General features: G+C 46.0%; 1 protein-coding gene across 2 annotated transcripts in view; it reads right to left on the reverse strand.

Moving 5' to 3' along the window:
- The window catches only part of LOC121062990 (rapamycin-insensitive companion of mTOR-like), a 102,872-nt gene that overhangs the window by 8,248 nt on the left and 77,148 nt on the right, over window positions 1-17,476 (reverse strand). For both annotated transcript variants that reach the window (XM_040543304.1, XM_040543305.1), the window contains exons 28-29: window positions 11,182-11,359; window positions 9,824-9,908 (exon numbers count right to left, since the gene is read on the reverse strand). In XM_040543304.1, coding sequence (XP_040399238.1) covers window positions 9,824-9,908; window positions 11,182-11,359 — 263 coding nt within the window. The remainder of the gene's footprint in view (window positions 1-9,823; window positions 9,909-11,181; window positions 11,360-17,476) is intronic.

The raw sequence follows: 17,476 nt of genomic DNA on the forward strand, positions 1-17,476 counted from the left end.
CCAGCAGGATTGTTGTCCACAGGTTGTAGTCCCAAAGCTGGGAAAAAATAAGAAAACCTTGAACCTTATGTCTGCGGACATAAGGGGTTGGCTAAGATCACAGGCCATCTTTATGACACCTTGGGAGAAACGAGGAATTTATAATCCTCTTGCAAATAGAAATACTAATACTAATTTCATACTTTGTGGAGGGCATTAATCCCTGCATTGGGAGTAATAGAACTTGAGAGAGCAATAGTAAATATTTCTGCAACTTTAGAAATCATAATCAATGCCACTACTGATGCTCTTGGTTGAATACAAACAGAAATAGAACAAGTATCCCAAATAGCCTTAGAAAACCGTCTTGCCTTAGATGGGCTACTTGCAGCCCAGGGAGGTGTTTGTGCTGTGATAAACCGCAGCTGCTGTGTCTATGTAAATGAGAAGAAGCAAATTCAAACAGACATTAACTGAATCTGGCAAGCATCTCACCTGTTTCACCAAATATCTCAGGATGCAACCCTTGGTAGTGGACCAGATTTTTCCTGGCTGTGGTCGTGGCTGCCAGATTTTGGATGGTTAAGACAATTGTTTTTAATTATTATAATAATTGTAGCAATAGTAGTGATATGTAGTTGTGTTCTGCAATGCATGCCTAGTTGTTTGAATTCATATAGTACTTTATTCAGCAAGCGTAAACCTCACCAGGTAACGTTAGTGAAACAAGATATAGATAACAGAATATTTCTTCAAATTAATAGAAATAGACAAGAACTATGCAGTGAGAACTATGAAGCCTAAAAGTGAGGTTCATAGTCTCAAAGGGGGGAAATTGTAGTCCCAAAGCTGGGAAAAAATAAGAAAACCTTGAAGAAAATTGGGAAGCCTGTAGCTTGTGTAGTCTTTCTATAGCTTGTGTAGTCTTTTAGCTGAAAGTAAGAGACAGGTAGCCTTGAGCTAGCAGAAGCAAGGAAGATAAGGGATAAAAGGTAAAAAACAAGAAGGAGAAAAACAGCTCCAGGCTGACCTATAGTAGCCTTTTGTTCATTAAGGGTCATTAACGTATTAAAAACCACACCCATCAAAATGCTAATGTATGCTAATTTGGGATTTGATGCCCCCCCCCCGCTGGTCCTCTGTAATGCGCAAACTCAGTAGAGATATGTTAGATGAGCTGTAATAGCCAATCAAAAGTAGCCAAAGAGATAGTTTTCACAAGTTTGTTGTGTATAAATTACAGTGATTCGAGTCAGAGGCTTTGCGAAAGATCGCCAAGCACCTACCTCTGCAGAGTTATATAATTAATTATTTAATTAAAAGACCTTCGTGTGGATTCCGACTGTACTTATTGGTGCGGCGCACCAGACACGAACCTACGGACAACAGGATCCCCTAGAGCACATTGCGCAGGATGGCATCCAGGCGGGTTTTGAATATCTCCAGAGAAGGAGACTCCACAACTTCTCTGGGCAACCTGTTCCAGTGCTCTGTCACCCTCACACTAAAGAAATGCCCTCTCATATTCAGCCGGAACTTCCTGTGCTTCAGTTTGTACCTGTTGCCTCTCGTCCTGTTGTTGGGCACAACTGAAAAGAGACCAGCTCCATCCTCTTGACACCCTCCCCTCAAATATTTATACACATTCATGAGGTCTCCCCTCAGTCTTCTCTTTCCCAGGCTAAACAAGCCCAGTTCTCTCAGCCTGTCCTCGTACAACAGGTGCTCCAGTCCCCTGATCATCTTCGTAGTCCTCCTCTGGACTCGCTTCAGGAGCTCCATGTCCCTCTTGTACTGGGGAGCCCAGAACTGGACACAGTGCTCCAGGTGTGGCCTCACCAGGGCTGAGTAGAGGGGGAGGATCACCTCCCTTGACCTGCTGGCAACACTCTTCCAAATGCAGCCCAGGATACCGTTGGCCTTCTTGGCCACAAGGGCACATTGCTGACTCATGGTCAGCTTGCTGTCCACTAGGACTCCCAGGTCTCTCTCTGCAGAGCTGCACTCCAGCAGGTCAGCCCCCAGTCTGTACTGCTGCTTGGGGTTATTCCTCCCTAGGTGCAGGACCCTGCGCTTGCCCTTGTTGAACTTCATGAAGTTCCTCTCGGCCCAACCCTCCAGCCTGTCCAGGTCCCTCTGAATGGCAGCACAGCCCTCTGGGGTATTAGCCACTCCTCCCAGCTTTGTGTCATCAGTAAACTTGCTGAGGGTGCACTCCATTCCATAAATATATATATATATAGAGAGAGAGAGAGAGCTGGCTGACGTCATCGCAGGACCTCTCTCAATTATTTTTCAACGGTCTTGGGAGTCTGGAGAGGTCCCAGGGCTCCCCAGGGAAGCAGTCACTGCACCAAGCCTGTTGGAGTTCAAGATGCATTTGGACTGTGCAGTTCGTCACACAGTCTGAATTTTTGGGTAGACCTGTGTGGTGCCAAGAGTTGGACTTGATGATCCTTAAGGGTCCCTTCCAATTCAGGATATTCCTTGATTCTATGATTCTATCCTACTGGACAAAATATCCAGCATATAGCTAAACAAAAACATCATACGATGCATGAGCAATTGGCTGAGGGGCAGGGCTCAAAGGGTTGTGGTAAATGGGGCCACATCAGGCTGGTAACCGGTCACCAGTGGGGTCACCCAAGGCTCCTATTTAGGGCCAGTCCTCTTCAACGTTTTTATAAACAATTTGGATGTAGGACTAGGAGGTGTTTTGAGCAAATTTGCTGTTGACACAGAACTTGGAGGATTTGTGGACTCTGTTGAGGGTGGAAAGGCCTTGCAGAATGATCTGGACAGACTGGAGAGCTGGGCAATCACCAACAATATGAAGTTTAATAAGAGCAAGTGCCGGGTCCTGCACCTGGGAAGGGGCAACCCTGGCTATACGTACAGACTGGGTGACGAGACGCTGGAGAGCAGCCCTGCAGAGAGGGATCTGGGGGTTGTGGTTGATATCAAGTTGAATATGAGCCAGCAGTGTGCCCTGGCAGCCAGGAGGGCCAACTGTATGCTGGGGTGCATCAAGCACTGCATTGCTAGCCGGTTGAGGGAAGTGATTGTCCCACTCTACTCTGCGCTGGTGGGGCCTCACCTCGAGTACTGTGTGCAGTTCTGGGCACCACAGTACAAAAAGAACGTAAAACTGTTGGAGAGTGTCCAAAGGAGGGGTCACACGATTCTATCCTTTGCAACATCTTGTTATATATAATATATATATAAATATAGAGAATCATAGAATATCCCGAGTTGGAAGGGACCCACAAGGATCATCGAGTCCAACTCCTGGCTCCACACAGGTCTAACCAAAAATTCAGACCATATGACTAAGTGCACAGTCGAAACGCTTCTTAAAATCAGACAGGCTTGGTGCCATGACTATGTCCCTGGGGAGCCTGTTCCAGTGTGCGACAACCCTCTCAGTGAAGAACCTCTTCTCGATATCCAGCCTGAACCTCCCCTGCCCCAGCTTGACACCATTCCCGCGGGTCCTATCACTGGTGACTAAAGAGAATAGGTCGGTGCCTTCCCCTCCACTCCCCCTCGTGAGGAAGCTGTAGAACACGATGAGGTCTCCTCTCAGCCTCCTCTTTTCCAGGCTGAACAGGCCAAGTGACCTCAGCCGCTCCTCATACGTCTTCCCCTCTAGGCCCATTCACCATCTTTGTAGCCCTTCTCTGGATAGAATTCAACTTCTAAACACACTGTAAGAAGGTATGTGGTCAATTCCGACATCATGTCAACAACAGTAACACCCATGCAACACCAATGTCATGAGTTTTCCTAGTATCAAACAATATTATCACAATATACAAAATGTATAAATCATAGAATCATAAATGACAGATGCAGAAATGAAAATAGAAACACGATTTAAGGATCTGTGACTTAGTGCCTGTAATAGCAAAAAACCAGACTCAAGAATGAAGAAACAAGCCTAAGATACTTTCGTGACATGTTCTTCCATGGTTGGAAAACACCAAGGAATAGAATTTTGAAATAGTGTTAAATTATACTGTATTGTGGTTTAACCCAGCAGACATCTAAACACCACACAGCCCTTGGCTCACTCACCCTGCTCCCCTCCCCCCCAACAGTGGGATCAGGTAGGAAACTGAAAAGTGCAAGAACTCGTGGAGTGAGATAAAGGCAGTTTAATAAGAAAGGAACAAATGAAAGAAAAGAACAAAACAACAAAAAAGCATAAACAAAGCAAGTGATGCACAATGCAATTTCTCACCATCAGCTGACCGATACCTAGCCAGACCCTGAGCAGTGACTGGAAGACCCCTGGCAACACCCTCCACCTCCAAGACACACACACACAAACACAATTTGGCAGTTTGGGTCAGCTGTCCTGGTTCTGTCTCCTCCAAGCACCCCCAGCCTCCTTGCTGGCAGGGCAGCATAAGAAGCTGAAAAGTCCTTGACTCAGTGTAAGCACTGCTCTGCAACAACTAAAACATCAGCATGTTATCAGCATTGTTCTCATCCTAAATCCAAATCACAGCACCATACCAGCTACTAGGAAGAAAATTAATTCTACCTCAAACAAAATGAGGACAATATCCACCCCTTATTCTATACCATCTACATCATGCTCAGGTCTTACACTTTCAATATATTCTCATTAATTACCACCACCCTTCCCGGCCTTTGATATATACACACACATATCATTCCCTTACTCTATGGGCCATCGCTCTAAAATATCTGTTGACTTCATTTTAGCCCATGAGTTTAGGCTCCATCTGTCATAACAGTCCTACAGGGCAGAAGAGATGGTGAGTGGTGTTGGATTTTGCATGCTGAAGCCAATTCAGGTTCCATCATCACTGCACTTGTCCAGTTCTGTCAAAATTAATTTTTCATTTATCTGGGTGATTCTTACTGTAATAACATTGATATGGCATATAGCAACCATAGCAGTGATGGCATACAGCATTATATAGCAATTAACATCGTACAATTCAAATCATTGTCTATTCTCACCCGACATCAAATCTCCTTGAGGTACACATTGAACTTCCCCATCTTTCCACATTACCATCCACCAAGTACACCCAGGTCCTTGAGCAAAAGAACTCTGATGCATGGGTTTGCCTTTGCCTGAGGCAGTAATAACCCAGACTGTCTTTCCCAGCATGTTTTTTATGTACACTTACAGGGACTCTATCCCCTTCTACAGTACGTAAAAGGTTTGATTGGGCAGGGCTATTGTACATGGTACATGGTCCAGGTCACCGTAAATCACCTCTAGTACACCTAATTCCCTCAGGTGGTGGAGACCTTTCTCCATGGTGGTCCACTTGCCTGGTTGACATACAAGATCTTCCTTGAAGGGATACCTTTCCGTCATGCTTGACAGGAGTCACCTCCAGAGGCTGAGGACTTGTGCCTTTTTTCCAATTACTTGTGCCCCTTTTTTGCCTCCTTTCTAGTAGGGCAGTATGAGAAGCTGAAAAGTCCTTGACTTAATGCAAGCACTGCTCTGCAACAACTAAGACATCAGTGTGTTATCAGCATTATTCTCATCCTAAATCCAAAACAGTTGGATTGGAAAACAGTTTCCAAGGCAGCTATGCTAAAAGCCCACTGGTACCTTTTTGGGTCCTTGAAGTACCCTCTCCTGAGGTAGTCTATGTCAAGGATGCATGGAGCCTCTGGGCAGAAGTCACGGGGTGCTTTTGCCACTCATTCCCAGTTAGACTCACTTCAGCTTCCAATACAGTTAGCTGTTGGGATCCCCCTGTCACTCCAGAGATCCAGATGGGTTCTGCCCCTTTATAGTTTTATGGCATTAGAGTACACTCTGCACCAGTGTCCACTAGAGCTGTATACTCCCATGGGTCTGACGTGCCAGGCCATCAAATCCACACAGTCCAATAAACCCAGTTGTCCTTTTCCTCTCCCTGACTGGAGGAAGAGCTCCTCTAGTCCTGGTCATAGCATTCATTACTCACTTCTTGTAAATGAAAATCAGAAGTCCCTTTGTTAAGATCAACCCTTCTACTCTGTCTGTGGAACTCCCCACTGGAAACTGGAGCAGCTATTTTCTTGGTAGAACTCCCTTTTGTCATTGTTTTTCCTTTCAACTCACGTACCTCTGCCTCAAGGGTTGAGGTAGATTTCCCATCCCACTTTCTCCCCATGGTCACGCAGGTAAAACCACAGGGTGATATGTTGTGCATGCACACTCTATCCTCCCTCTCTTTAGCAGAACTCATACTCCTAATAGCTGAGATACTTGTCTGTATAGATGGAGAAAAAGACATATTTTCTCTCTTCAAGCTTCTGAACCAGTTTCTCCACATCTGAGATGCAGGCTGGTAAAGAAGAATAGAGGCTTTCTTCATAGTGCCAGAGCGTGCCAGCCAATGCATCCATCGTTTGTCCCTCTACGTTTTTCTAGGTCATTGCTGCCAATGAGTTGGCATACGATGATGGTGCACTCCGTACAGACTTCTGCCACATGGGTCGCATGCACTTGACTTCATCTATATCTTTGGATACCTGTTCGTTGGCCAGGTCACCATAAATCACCTCCAGCACAGCTAATTCCCTCAGGTACTGGACACCCTTTTCCACTGTGGTCCTCTTGCCTGGGTGACATACATCTTCCTTGAAGGGATACCTTTCCTTCATGCTTCAAAGGAGTTGCCTCCAGAAGCTGAGGGCTTGTACCCCTTTTCCAATTGCTTTGTCAATGCTGCCTTCCCTAGAGAGGGATTCCAGCTGCTTGGCTTCCTTCCCCTCTAATTCCATGCTACTGGCCCCATTATCCCAGCATTGGAGCAGCCACATAATGCACTTGCCTGGATGATGGCTGAAATCCCTTTGCATATCTTGCAGTTCACTCAGGGATAGGGATCAGGCAGTTACTGTGTCATTTATGACTTCTGCTTCTTCCTCCTCCTGATCTCGTGATGGCCCTACTTTGGAGTAGCCTGCCTCATCCACTTCTTCCTCATTCCCTTTCCTAGTATAAGTTCCTTCTATTCCTGAATGAGCTGGCTTCCACTATGCTGTGGTTTAGCCTGGCTGGCAGTCAAACACCACACAGCCGTTCGCTCACCCCCCCCCCCCCCTCTCCGGGATGGGGGAGAGAAACGGGAAAGTGAAGTCTGTGAGTTGAGATAAAGACAGTTTATTAAGACAGGGAAAAGAATAACAACAATAATAATAATAATAGTATTAGTAGTAATAATGTGTACGAAATAAGTGATGCACAATGCAATTGCTCACCACCCGTTGACCGATGCCCAGCCTATCCCCGAGCAGCCGGCCCCCCCTCCACCCTGGCTAGCCACCCCTATATATTGTTCAGCATGACGTCAGATGGTATGGAATACCCCTTTGGCCAGTTTGGGTCAGCTGTCCTGGGTCTGTCCCCTCCCAGCTCCTGCTGCATCCCTAGCCTGCTCGCTAGCAGGACAGAGAGAGGCTGAAAAGTCCTTGGCTTGGTGTAAGCACTGCTCTACAACAATTAAAACATCAGCATGTTATCAGCGCTCTTCTCATCCTAATCCAAAACATAGCACCCTGCCAGCTACTAGGAGGAAAATTAACTCTGTCCTAACTGAAACCAGGACACACTACCATTGTTTTTTCTTGATTATAGGGGCGACTGATACCAGCATGGGCCGGTTCTCTGGTTCAGCTGCAGTGTCTGTTGCAGGAGTTGGATCAGATCCAGAAGCATTCTCTTCTCCTTGAGGGTACTGAATACTGTTGACTCTTGTTTGATAGATGCAATCCAGACCCCAGCACAGTGCGGCAAACTGTAAATCTCTGGCATTGCCAGGGTTGGGGCATACCTTTTTTAAAGATTCTATCTTTTTTTTTATTTTTATGATTTCATACTTGTTCAGGGGTGAAGTCAAAAACCATCAGAGGTGACAATCGTAACAGATACCTGCCAATATCACCCCACACACCCTTCTACCCATCACCATCCTGCCTTAGGGCAGATCTCTGGGTGGTATTCTTAAATAGCTGTTTAACCTTAGACAAAACCAGAAACACATGCAGGAGACATAATAATAGGATCATGATAGTTTTAACATCCCAAGAGTATTCAAAATTCTCAAGAGCTGTTGTAACTAGACTGGAGGAGAAAAAGTAAAGAGTGTACTTGTTAATAGTTTCCAAGAGAACGTTCCTGAAGTGCAAAAATGATGGCAATACTGAGTACAAATACCAGATTAAGTTCACGGTCGGTGTAACATGAGAACATGCTATAACCAAATTGGCAAAATTTAGGCCAGCCCCCAGAGTTGATACAGAACAAGAAAGGGCTTAAGAAAAACAACCTTGAGAGCAAATAAAACAATATTGTGACCAATAACTATTAAACAAGTATAATGATTATAATTTTTTTTTGAAACACTCTGGTCAGATCTGTTATCTCAACCCTTTGTGCCCCACGTTGGGCACCAAAAGGACAGTTGTGGTTTAACCCAGCAAACAGCTAAGCACAACACAGACTTTTGCTCATGCACACACACTCTCCCCCCCCCCCCCCGTGGGATGGGGGAGAAAATTGCAAAAACTGGTGGGTTAAGATAAGGACAGTTCAATAAGAAAGGGTAAAAGAAAACAAACAAACAAAAAACAATAACAAATAAACAATGCAAGTGATTTACAATGCAATTGCTCACTACCTGCTGACCAATGCCCAGCCAGTTCCTGAGCAGCAGCAGCCCCCCTCAGCCAACTCCCCCCAGTTTTATCGCTCAGCGTGACATCATATGGTAAGGAACATCCCTTTGGCTAGTTTGGGTCAGCTGTCCTGGTTCTGTCCCCTCCCAGCTCCTTGTGTACCCCCAAGCCTCCTCATTGGCAGGGCAATATGAGAAGCTGAAAAGTGCTTGGCTTAGTGTAAGCACTGCTCTGCAACAACTAATATATCAGTGTGTTATCAACATTATTCTCATCCTAAATCCAAAACACAGCACTATACCAGGTACTAGGAAGGAAGTTAACTCTATCCCAGCCAAACCCAGGACACACTGAAACTTCACAAAGTACAGACAGACACTTTCAGGAAAATCAGTTTTATATATTACACTAACAACACAAAAGAAAAAAAAAAGAGAAGCAAGATGTGTCTATTTGAATGTTTAAGTGCTTGTAATAAAGTTCAAGTTAACTAACAAGTAACACAATAGAGATCCTGTGCTATTTCAGGACCAGTATCAATGTTTCAGTTTTAGTTTTTCCTACTGAAGAGACACATATCGATGCCTTACAGATTTCTGTCTCTGCTTTTGTAAAAAGGAAGAACATTCCAGAACAAGCCAGGCATTACAGAGCACTTGCAATTCTCTCATACCATATGCCATCATCTCTTCTGATCAATTGTCATGAAAACATCACATAAAGTTATAATTTACTTTCTGAAATACACACCCAACACCTTTATTGGTTCCTATAAATTCACATGTAATCAAATGAGAGTCAAAATATAACAGCTCAATTTGTATGTGGCATTATTTTTTTTAATCTTAGCTTAAATTTTGTTTCTTTCTTTAATGCAATATCACTACCAGTCTTCAATTAGCATTAGCTCATACTGCAATCAAAGATATGTAGGCATTCTTCCTTAGGTTATTAGAGCTGGATCAAGTTTATGTTGAAACAGCACTGCATTATCTTGAACTACATAAAAAATGGAATCAATAGTCTACTATCCTAAAATCCAGAAAACATCTCTCAAAACTTAACAGCTAAAAATAACATTTTTTGTCAAGAAAAATAAACAAATAAACCAACAACCCACCCCAAACAGCACGTACAAATAAAAAAACAGAAAGGTACAGAAGAGAAACAAAAACAATACCTCCTGCATCAGATGCAAAAACCCTAGATCCACGGTCATCAAATGGAGGTGTGGTTTTCTTCTGGAAATATGGAGTCTCCTTTATCTGGAATATTCAAGTGAAAAATCAAAATTAGCACACAGGGGATAATCATATCCAAAGGAAAAACAGATTTTGTGAGGACAACTTCAGGAAAAAGATATAATTAGAGGAGAAGGAAATTAAGAATGGGCTCCTGAGTACTAAAGAAAAGCCAATGAAAAAAAAAACAAACAACAAAACAGCATACAGTTGTGAATGAACTTTTATAAAGCAAGACTTATAAACAGACAGTAAATGGTAAAACATAGTGGTGACAGGCTGTAAGAAAATCAGTGACCCAAAAGTGGCTATTAATGATCTGTCCATGATCTCTCTATAACACTGGCGATCTCAGGAGAGCAGAATAAAAAACACCCAGGACATCTAAAATGTTGCCTGTAAGATGTTGTAGAGTTGAGACGTAGATCTGAGAGAGAAGAAATGAGGCAACATAAATATGCCATAAAGACTGTGAAGGAAAGATAGTAAGAAAGATAGTAAGAAAGTAGTCATTTCACAAAGGGAAAACAGAAATGGGTATGATGGAAGATCTTGCCTTTATTCTAGCTTTAGTAATTTTTGAGATTAGTGAGAAAATAATTTAGGTTTGAATGGCAAAGACAAAGTATAGTAAAGATAAGGAAGCCACTGATTTACCTTTGACATAGACCATGTCCTCCTGTCTTTAATAATTATGTAACAGAATATTAAAACTTGTGATGCATCAGTTTGTTAGACTGGCATGTGTTTTAACTAAGTAGAGAGGAAGGCAATTGATAAGAAACTGAGATAATCTTTTCTAAATTAAAGATGTGTATCTGTGAAGTTAAGTAAAGACAATACAATGTAATGCTATGATGATATAAATACAAATAAAGTAATATTAAAACAAGATCACGGGAGCAGAAAGTTTACTGTAGGATTATGCACATCATTTATGGTTGACTAATGATCAACAAGTTGGCTAGAGATATTAACAAATGTCCATAGACTATGTTAATTTTAGTATAAAAACTAGCTGTCAACTAAAATATCACAACAGCATATTTATGCTGCCATTGTTTAACACGGTAACCTATTCTGTGTCATTATTTGCCTAATAATACAAAACAGACTAGCACTTTTCTGTTAACAGAATTAGAAAAGAAATTCTTGTTCTCCAAAATGTATTCCTTGAAAGTACCACATCCTGTTTTCTTCCTTTCTGTACACCTAATCTATTCTGATGAAAATGCAACAATCCACTACCTTTCAGTAAGAAAGTGCAAATGAACCCATTAAGTTAATTCATACATACCTGAAATATTTCACTGATATCCACTGGGAGAGCAAGGCCAATGTAATCATCAAAGCTACCGTATGTAGCATTAGAAACCATAGAGCGAACAGAGGAGGAACGCTGAAGTGTGTTTTGGTTAATAGGACTCAATAGATCTTCTTTATCTAATGAAGCATAACTTAAAGCTTTCATGAACCTGTAACATTAAAATAATAAATCACAATCTCGGTAAATCTGTCATTCTTGCACATTACATATAAGAAGGACTGCTGTCACAAAGACTATTCTTGTCTTCCCATTGTAGAATCCAGAGCTTGTTACTCTGTTAAGTTATAGCTATTGGTGTATTTCATTATTTATGTCTCACGTTGTATCGCATGGTCTGGCAGTTCCTATGGTAAAAATTTGTGATCTTCTCTTTGGAAGCCCCGGGACACAGACTCGAAAGACAGTTAGATTAAACTTCTGCTTAAGAGGCTGCCAACCTTGTAAAAGTACAAGTTTTCTCCAACTTAATAGTCTTTGAAAATTTACAGCCCAGACACAATCAGAAAAGATTTAGGCTTTAAAACTGCTAAATGACGATTTTTAAATGTAACAATGCACAGAATGCACCTTTATTCACAAATTCAGACCTGAACAGGCACATTCTGGACAGATTGGAGAGCTGGGCAATCACCAACCACATGAAGTTTAACAAAAGCAAGTGCCGGGTCCTGCACCTGGGACGGGGCAACCCTGGCTATACGTACAGACTGGGCGACGAGACACTAGAGAGCAGCCCCGCAGAGAGGGATCTGGGGGTTGTGGTTGACAGCAAGTTGAATATGAGCCAGCAGAGTGCCCTGGCAGCCAGGAGGGCCAACCATATCCTGGGATGCATCAAGCACTGCATTGCTAGTCGGTCGAGGGAAGTGATTGTCCCGCTCTACTCTGCACTGGTGCGGCCTCACTTCGAGTACTGTGTGCAGTTCTGGGCACCACAGTACAAAAAGGACATTAAACTGTTGGAGAGTGTCCAGAGGAGGGCGACGAAGATGGTGAAGGGCCTAGAGGGGAAGACATACGAGGAGCGGCTGAGGTCACTGGGCCTGTTCAGCCTGGAGAAGAGGAGGCTAAGGGGGGACCTCATCGCAGTCTACAACTTCCTCGCGAGGGGGAGTGGAGAGGCAGGTGACCTCTTCTCCGTTATCACCAGTGACAGGACCCGCAGGAACGGCGTTAAGCTGAGGCAGGGGAAGTTTAGTCTGGACATCAGGAAGAGGTTCTTCACCGAGAGGGTGGTCGCACACTGGAACAGGCTCCCCAGGGAAGTAGTCACTGCACCAAGCCTGTCTGAATTTAAGAAACGATTGGACTGTGCACTTAGTCACATGGTCTAAACTTTTGGGCAGACCTGTGCGGTGCCAGGAGTTGGACTCGATGATCCTTATGGGTCCCTTCCAACTCGGGATATTCTATGATTCTATGATTCCTGCAAATGCAAAGCTTGGGCCAGCTAAGTACCAGAGATGCAAACAAGGAACATTTTTTCCTGTACTCTAAAGGTGATCCAGTGTGTGACTCCTAAATGTGGAGGAAAAATTTGGTATACTTAAGATTACAAAAAAGCAACTTGAAGATGCACAGTGAGCAGTGTTGACTGTGACAACCAAACTGAGGAACAAAAAAAGAAATAGGTTGAGAAAATGACACAGAAGAGAGGAGGTTGGAGAATCACAGAATCATCTAGGTTGGAAGAGACCTCCAAGATCATCTAGTCCAACCTCTGACCTAACACTAAGAAGTCCTCCACTAAACCATATCACTAAGCTCTACATCTAAACGTCTCTTAAAGACCTCCAGGGATGGTGACTCAACCACTTCCCTGGGCAGACCATTCCAATGCCTAACAACCCTTTCAGTAAAGAAGTTCTTCCTAATATCCAACCTAAACCTCCCCTGGCGCAACTTTAGCCCATTCCCCCTCGTCCTGTCACCAGGCACATGGGAGAATAGACCAATCCCCACCTCGCTACAGCCTCCTTTAATGTACCTGTAGAGAGCGATAAGGTCGCCCCTGAGCCTCCTCTTCTCCAGGCTGAACAATCCCAGCTCCCTCAGCCGCTCCTCGTAAGACTTGTTCTCCAGACCCCTCACCAGCCTTGTTGCCCTTCTCTGGACTCTCTTGAGCACCTCCATGTCCTTCTTGTAGTGAGGGGCCCAAAACTGAACACAGTACTCGAGGTGCGGCCTCACCAGAGCCGAGTACAGGGGGACAATCACTTCCCTAGACCTGCTGGCCACACTGTTTCTGATACAAGCCAGGATGCTGTTGGCCTTCTTGGCCACCTGAGCACACTGCTGGCTCATATTCAGCCGACTATCAACCAATACTCCCAGGTCCTTCTCGGCCAGGCAGCTTTCCAACCACTCATCTCCCAGCCTGTAGCTCTGCTTGGGGTTGTCGCGCCCCAAGTGCAGGACCCGGCACTTGGCCTTGTTGAATTTCATACAGTTGGCCTCAGCCCATCAGTCCAGCCTATCCAGATCCTCCTGCAGAGCCTTCCTACCCTCGAGCAGATTGACACATGCACCTAACTTGGTGTCATCTGCAAACTTACTGAGGGTGCACTCGATCCCCTCATCCAGATCATCGATAAAGATATTAAAGAGAACTGGCCCTAATACTGAGCCCTGGGGGACGCCACTAGTGACCGGCCTCCAACTGGATTTAACTCCATTCACCACGACTCTTTGGGCCCGACTAGCCAGCCAGTTTTTAACCCAACGAAGCGTACGCCAGTCCAAGCCATGAGCAGCCAGTTTCTTGAGGAGAATGCTGTGGGAAACGGTGTCAAAAGCCTTACTGAAATCAAGGTAGACCACATCCACAGCCTTTCCCTCATCCACTAAGCGTGTCACTTTGTCATAGAAGGAGATCAGGTTCGTCAAGCAGGACCTGCCTTTCATAAACCCATGCTGACTGGGCCTGATCGCCTGGTTGCCCTGCAAGTGCCGCGTGATGATACTCAAGATAATCTGCTCCATGAGCTTCCCTGGTACTGAAGTCAAACTAACAGGCCTATAGTTTCCTGGGTCTACCCTCCGGCCCTTCTTGTAGATGGGCGTCACATTTGCTAGCCGCCAGTCGACTGGGACCTCCCCCGATAGCCAGGACTGCTGATAAATGATGAAAAGCAGCTTGGCCAGCTCTTCCGCCAGTTCTCTCAGTACCCTCGGGTGGATCCCATCCGGCCCCATTGACTTGCGTACATCTAAGTGCTGTAGCAGGTCGCCAACCATTTCCTTGCGGATTATGAGGGCTGCATCCTGCTCCCCATCCCCTTCCACCAGCTCAGGGTACTGGGCATCCAGAGAACAACTGGTCTTGCTGCTAAAGACTGAGGCAAAGAAGGCATTAAGCACCTCAGCCTTTTCCTCATCTCTTGTCACTAAGTTTCCCTCCTCATCCAGTAAAGGATGGAGATTCTCCTTAGTCCTCCTTTTCGTGTTTATGTATTTATAAAAACATTTTCTGTTATCTTTAACAGCAGTAGCCAGATTTTGCTCCAGATGAGCTTTGGCCTTTCTAATTTTGTCCCTGCACAGCCTCGCAACATCCTAATAGTCCTCCTGAGTGGCCTGCCCTCTTTTCCAAAGGTCATAAACCCTCTCTTTTTTCCTAAGCTCTAACCACAACTCTCTGTTCAGCCAGGCTGGTCTTCTTCCGCGCCGGCTTGTCTTTGGGCACGTGGGGACAGACCGCTCCTGAGCCTTTAAGATTTCCTTCTTGAAGGGTGCCCAGCCTTCCTGGACTCCTCTGCCCTTCAGAACCGCCTCCCAAGGGACTCTGCCAACCATTGTCCTGAACAACTCAAAGTCAGCCCTCTGGAAGTCCAAGACAGCAGTTTTACTGATCCTCCTGACTTCGCCAAGAATAGAGAACTCTACCATTTTGTGGTCACTCTGCCCAAGACAGCTCCTGACCACCACATCTCCCACCAGTCCTTCTCTGTTTGTGAACAGAAGGTCTAGCGGGGCACCTCCCATGGAAGGCTCACTTACCAGCTGCATCAGGAAGCTATCTTCCACGCTCTCCAGAAACCTCCTAGACTGCTTCCTCTGAGCTGTATTGTATTTCCAGGATATGTCTGGGAAGTTGAAGTCCCCCATGAGAACAAGTGCTGGCGATTGCACGACTTCTGCCAGCTGCTTGTAGAATGCCTCATCTGTCTCCTCATCCTGGTTTGGCGGTCTATAACAGACCCCCACCAGGATGCTTGCCTTGTTGGCCTTCCCGCTGATCCTAACCCATAGGGACTCAACCTTATCATTCCCAGCCTCAAGTTCCACAACATCAAAACACTCTCTAATATAGAGAGCCACACCACCACCCCTTCTGTGCTGCCTGTCCCTTCTGAAGAGCCTATAGCCAGTCATTGCAGCACTCCAGTCATGGGAGTGGTCCCACCACGTTTCCGTGATGGCAACCAAGTCATAGCCTTCCTGCTGCACAATGGCTTCCAGCTCCTCCTGTTTGTTACCCATGCTGCGTGCATTAGCGTAGATGCACTTCAGTTGGGCCATTGCCTTCTCCCCAGGCCCTGACATTGTTCCCCCTGGCACACCTCTAACAAGCCTTATTTCATCCCTGTCCCCCTTCTTACCTAGTTTAAAGCCCTCTCAATGAGCCCTGCCAGCTCCTGGGCTAGGATCCGTTTTCCCCTTAGAGATAGGTGGGACCCGTCTGCAGCTATCAGGCTGGGTGCCAAGTAAAGCACCCCGTGGTCAAAAAACACAAAATTTCTGTGTTGGCACCAGCCTCTGAGCCACGCATTTATCAGGTGGGCTTTCTGTGTCCTCTCTGTACCCCTCCCTGCCACTGTAAGGATGGAGGAAAACATCACCCGTACTCCTGCTCCATCTACTAATCGTCCCAGTCCCCTAAAGCCCCATTTGATAGCCTTCAGGCTTCTCTCAGCAATTTCATCGCTGCCAGCCTGGACTATCAATAGAGGATAGTAATCAGAGGGGCGAACCAGGTTAGGAAGGTTTCTGGCAATGTCCCTGACCCTGGCCCCAGGGAGGCAGCAGACTTCCCTACGGGTAGGGTCAGGCCGACATATAGGGCCCTCTGTTCCCCTGAGAAGGGAGTCGCCTACAACGATTACCCTTCTTTCTTTCTTAGTGGAGGCACTCTTGAGGCGTAGAGTTGACTTCCTCGCCCTAGGTATCCTCCTGGGTGGACTTTCTACCTCATCTTCACCCACCAGTCTCTCAAGCTCCAGGGCCTCAAACCTGTTGTGTAAGGGCACCTGGGAAGGTGAGGCCGGTGGGGGGGGGGGGGGGTTGCCTGCGACACCGAGCAGGGACCTGTTGCTGTTCCTCTTTATCTTCTAGGTTCCCTTCCTCTGTCCGACAGCAACAGGGCAGAGGGTCCACCATTGTTTGGGGTATCTCACCCCGGTGCCTTTCCTTCAGGCCTAGCAGGGAGTTGCTCCACCAGTCTATCTCCTGCTCACACTCCCTGATGGTCCTTAATCTCTCCACCTCCTCCTTGAGCTCTGCCACCAGGCTGACCAGGTCATCCACCTGCTCACACCTCACACACATGGTGTCTCTGCCACCCTCAGATGGCAGCAACAGGCTCAAGCACTCCCTGCATCCAGAGACCTGAAATGCTGCATTTTTGAGCGGGCACTCCGTCTGGGTCGCCATAGACTTTCTAGAAAGAGCTTTCTGCCTAGCGCAGACCATGTCGGTTTAGTTAGGTAGACAGCCGGTAGATGAGCTGTTCTTCTGAGCGGGGAGGGATGCTCTGCCCTCTCCGAGTGCGCCCTGCCCGCGCGAACTGCCACGCAAACTGCCGCGCCACGCCCTGACTGACATGCCACGCCCTGTTTGCCCGTCCTAGTCGCTGCGCTCCCTAGGGGCTGACTTTAAACGCCAGGGGAGGGGGTGCTGCTGGCTCCGCCTATGCCTCGTCAGCCTCCCTCGCAAGGGCTGCCGGGTCCTGGCAGCTCCCTCGGCTGCGTTGATGCCGGAAAAAAAGCCCTGCCCGTCTCGATCCCCCGCTCCGCTGCAGAACACGTTTGCCCCGGAGCCGATCGCCTCGGCGAGGCGAGAACATGTCCTCAATGCTGATCAGAGTCAGCTGATCAGATCAGTCTGCTGATCAGATGCAAATCTCATTTGGCCACCTCTCATTTTAGTTCTTATTGAAGATAAAAACCTATGAAAACTTTGTACTAAACAAACTAAACCAGATTGTCTATGCAGTGAATAAAACATCCTATTCAAAGATGACCAGATAAGTGCTAATATAACATGA

This window comes from Cygnus olor, assembly GCF_009769625.2.
Source record: "Cygnus olor isolate bCygOlo1 chromosome W unlocalized genomic scaffold, bCygOlo1.pri.v2 SUPER_W6, whole genome shotgun sequence".
In the NCBI taxonomy this organism is placed as follows: Eukaryota; Metazoa; Chordata; class Aves; order Anseriformes; family Anatidae; genus Cygnus; species Cygnus olor.